General features: G+C 30.4%; 1 protein-coding gene across 1 annotated transcript in view; it reads left to right on the top strand.

Moving 5' to 3' along the window:
• The first annotated feature begins 2,786 nt into the window (after positions 1-2,786).
• LOC100169470 (peroxidase-like) overlaps positions 2,787-4,843 on the top strand; it is a 5,115-nt gene continuing 3,058 nt past the window's right edge. Inside the window, exons 1-6 of the mRNA XM_029485939.1 lie at positions 2,787-2,936; positions 2,999-3,263; positions 3,359-3,585; positions 3,774-3,944; positions 4,030-4,229; positions 4,507-4,843. Coding sequence (XP_029341799.1) covers positions 2,819-2,936; positions 2,999-3,263; positions 3,359-3,585; positions 3,774-3,944; positions 4,030-4,229; positions 4,507-4,843 — 1,318 coding nt within the window. The 5' untranslated portion in view covers positions 2,787-2,818. The remainder of the gene's footprint in view (positions 2,937-2,998; positions 3,264-3,358; positions 3,586-3,773; positions 3,945-4,029; positions 4,230-4,506) is intronic.

Genomic DNA, 4,843 nt, shown 5'->3' with positions numbered 1-4,843 from the left:
AATTGTGTACAAAGTATGAAAAATAATTATTGTTTTAAACCGACAAAAATAAACCAACATTCATGGATATTGGATTCACAAGCATAATACTATTATAATAATTGTAATTTATAACAATTTAATATTTATAAAACCCTATTAGAATTCCCGGTATTTCAGTTATTGCTTAACCGATCTGTGCGACCTCTGTCCTCTGCTTTAAAAATTTTTAAATGATGTATTTTTTTTTACATGTAGTGTAATTGTGTACAATTATTGTGTTTCATCGATGTTATACGTCACGTAAGTAAATTATAAATATACGTAATTATTGTGGAATGTTTAAAGTTTTTTTTGCAATTAATAATTGAATAACAATATATCAACAAATATTGTTTGACGGGTAATCATTATTCAAATTTTGTTTTTAACTATGTATAGTGTTTGTCAATATGCATCGTTTAATCACATCTATTAGGTATTTTGAAGTTTACACTTACTAATATGATACAGCACATAATTTGAATGGTTGACTGGATCAAAATATAAATATTCAGAATAAATAATAATAATACATAAATATATTATAAAAATGAATATTCATGTGTTGGAGACTTATATCGTGACTTATCAATCACTGGACCGAAATTGATGATATTTATATTTAATAATCGTTATAGATACCAACAAAGGCGAATAACATACTTTTATAGGCTACTTTTTATCCAAAAATTCAACCCTTATAACATATAGAATATTGAACATTATTTTTTATAATTATATCATAATATCATTATATATTATATATTATCATCATATTTATACCTATTATAATTTTATTATTAACATATGATTTGATACATTTTTATTTTCATGGAAACTTGGTGGTGTGGATGGATTCTAAAAATGTTTCAACTAATTATTTATTTTCCTGTTTGATACAAACAAGTTGTACGGTTATAGTTCCTATTATATACAATTCAAAATAATTTATGTTATTCATTGACGTTATTTTAAAGGTTTTATAGGTTCTTTCAGCAATAAAAAAATATTCAAAATAATTAGTTATAATTTTTAGCATTTAACCTTTTAAGTTCAAATTCTTAAGAAACGAGTTAAAACCGCATAAATGTGTAAATAATGAATAATTGAAAAAAAAATTAACTACAACGCTCATTTACAATTAAATGGACTCTTTGGTAAACATTTTTTTTTATTAAAATCTAATGGATCTTGTATTAACTTTTTAAATCTTGAATATGCATTTCTGACTACAAAATGATATGATAATTTTCGTGATACTCCAATAAATAATAGAATACAAAAGAATGAAAAAGCAAATTGAGGCGGAAAAAAAAAGAAACATCTAATAAAATATATTTAAAAGATGAACCGTCATGCATTTGTATGTGTTTGTTTGTGTGATTGGTGGGTGGGTAGAAGAACTATCAGGATGAATAGTGGGAGAGACTGCAGTTATACCAATAAGATATTATCGTTTGTCCGATGCTCCCGTGGTTGGTACTATCTGATTTCCGATATCAGTCTACCGCTTTATGTAGCTCCGTAAGACACCACTACCACAAAGAAGGTACACAGATCACGTCTCTCCATTATGGTAAAATAACACGTAGACGAACGTGAGTGGTTAAATTATCTCAATCATTGGATAAGGAACTCAGGTGCATAACGATACAATAAATACTAGTCCAAACCCATGGTGGATGTCAAAAGGATAAGGACCTGTTGATTATTCAAAATATACAATTTATTGGATAGTAAGTACCTAATGATTATTTACAAACAAATTATTGAAATAAGTATGTTTTTACACATAAGTTAAAACGATAATTGTCATCCCTCGGGTTGAAAGAACTGCAAACATAACATTACTGTTTCATTTTTTTCGTCTCTGTATAACATACTAACTAAAACGCGCTATTGTATATATTGTGTGATAATGATGGTAAATAATGAGCTACCAGATATAAAATTAATCTTTAAATATAGCCACAGCATGCACCACTATAAGACACCTAACAAATCGTTACTTTACATTAAAAATAAATATATTATTGAAGTGAAACTTCTTTACAGAGGGTACGAAAAAAAACGACGGTCGGGCACAGTCGGCGTCTCGGTCGGCCATCACGGACCGCCATCACGTTGAGATAGCGTAATAGTCAGTTCATGAATCTACTAATCACGGTATAGCTGGTTCGATTCCAGTCTAGGAACAAAATTTTTTTTCATTTTTGTGTCTCACGGATGTCCTTGACATCCGATAATCAAAGGACCGGATTCTATAATAAATTATTATTATATTTATTAACCTAATTAAATCAAATATGCCAAGTTCAAACGAAAAAAAATATGGTGTTAAGATCAGGTTATTCATTTGATTTTGGCATGTTTGATTTAGCTATAGGTTAATAAATATAATTATAATAAATATTTTTAATGATATAATATATTTGTGTATTTATTTTTATTTTATTCCAATACAAACCCAATATTCTATCAGTTGAATTAATCTGAATCCACAAGTACTCGTTAAACGCTCAGTTTTTTTTGATATGCTTAGGATCTAAAATCAGCCAGAAACACTATACATAAACTAACGAGTGGAGTATGAACATAATTTATTGATATTATTAATATTTTTAACAAATTTTAGCAGCTGGCATTTTGGTGTTTAATTTATGAGAAATAATTGTGTAAATATATTTTAATGCAATATATTTATTATTACAACTCCAAAATATAGTTAAATAAAAAAAGTTAAAGTTAGGTATATTCAATATTTATACATTTTGTAATATGATTACAGTTTATAAAAATGATTAGAATGAATACTTCGATAATTATAGTACGATTGTTGATTTGTACGGTGATGTTCGTACCACCATGTTGCAGAGGATTCAAAGATCGTCGTATTCCTAATGTTTATGAACAAGGTAAATATAATAACTTAAGATGTTGTATGATTGCAACGACTAAATGGTAGTGAATTGCATAGGTTTGGTAATAAATTCGACAAACTGGTACTTACAACTCGATATCTCCGATGTAAACGACGAAATTCAAAAAGCTGTTGAAAGAATTGAAAACCGGTATCGTTCCGAGGATATTATACTATCGAATGTTAGTCGTTTGACAATTGGAAGCACGGTTCATGGACAACTGATCGATTCCATGCCTTCCAAAGACGGACATTCAGAATCTCGAAATGCTGAAATTATATTGGAAGTTACTCGAAGTTTGAAGAATACATATTGTCTGAAGTACCAATATAAGCATAAAATAAATATCTCAATGAAAATAATATATTATACATGTTTTATAATAATAATATGCATAAATAAAATTATCATTTCAGACACGGGTTAAGTGATATACAATGTGCCAAAGATTTAACGAAGGTGAATCTGACTGGGACAAAATTGAGTGAGATGTGTATGCCCGAGTATTACAACAACAATTCGTGCATCGGGTACGAGTACGACTATCGTAGTTTTGACGGATCTTGTAATAACCTGAAACGTAAATATTTGGGAAAGGCAAACACACCTTATAAACGTTTGCTGTTTCCAGCCTACAGAGATGGTAATATTTCTTAATTTATTTATGGTGGGATTCACCCGTAACCTATATAAGTATATATATTTTTTTAAAACATTAAGATATTCATACCACTCTTCCAACTAGCCCGTCATTTCTGATAAATATAAATTAAATTAAAAAATTACATTCATGCGGATCTAATGCTGTGATTTCATTAATCGACCACACAGGTGTTTATGAAATGCCAAATACTTACGAAGAAATGCTACCTAATCCTAGAACAGTGAGCACAAATTTTGTAAAAGACGAGAACTCATCTGACTCTACAAAAACGATGATGATGGCGTACTGGGCGATGTTCATAGGCCACGATCTATCACACACGGCAGTTTCTACCATGGGTAATGGGTATACATATTAAACACATAACTGTATAGATATTGATTTATTTTAATTAATGCAAGCGTACGTATATTAAACCCAAAGGGAAAGAGAAGAGATTTGTAAATTGTTGTGATAAGGACAAAAGTATTCAATCTTCTCTGAACAAAAACATTAGGTCCTGCAAGCCCATATTTATACCGAATGAAGATAGGTTTTTTAAAACGGATCAGTTTGATTGCATGAACTACGTGCGTTCGCGGCCAGCGGTGCGTTCTGATTGTACATTTGGACCCATGGAACAAGTAACAGACATATTAAATAATAACATATTGATAAACTTATATTATATTTTTATTATAATAAAAATAATAACACTTACCGAAGCTACTATGAAGGAAGAGCTCTGATGGTGTCTTTTATAGACCAAGTCCATATAAAAACGTATACAGAAAAACGCATGCAAATATTTTCAGCATTCCAGTGTTTAAAACTGACGCTGAAAATCCGCAAAAACCACAGAAACTAATGGAATATTAAAAAATTTGTAATAACTATTTAAGAAGTATTTATGTTTCACAGATGAATCAAGCTACCCATTATTTAGACGCATCGATGATATATGGTACGACGGAACAACATATGTTGTCGTTGAGACAAATGGGGTACGGCCAAGTGTGGGTAGAAGGCCCAAATAACTATCCGGTACACAATAACATCACTCTGGAAAACACCGATACCAACGTTTGTCAGAATGGCTCCGGGACGTGTTATATGTTTGGCGACATTCGAGGAAACGCCTTCCCTCAACTTAGTGTCTTGTACAACCTGTGGATGAAAGAACACAACCGGTTAGCCTATGAACTGTCTCGAGAAAAACCTAACTGGAATGACGATCAACTTTTCTGGGAGGCCAGGA

The sequence above is a fragment of the Acyrthosiphon pisum genome, chromosome X (assembly GCF_005508785.2).
Source record: "Acyrthosiphon pisum isolate AL4f chromosome X, pea_aphid_22Mar2018_4r6ur, whole genome shotgun sequence".
NCBI classification, from domain to species: Eukaryota; Metazoa; Arthropoda; class Insecta; order Hemiptera; family Aphididae; genus Acyrthosiphon; species Acyrthosiphon pisum.
This window is presented reverse-complemented; position numbering and strand designations above follow the sequence as displayed.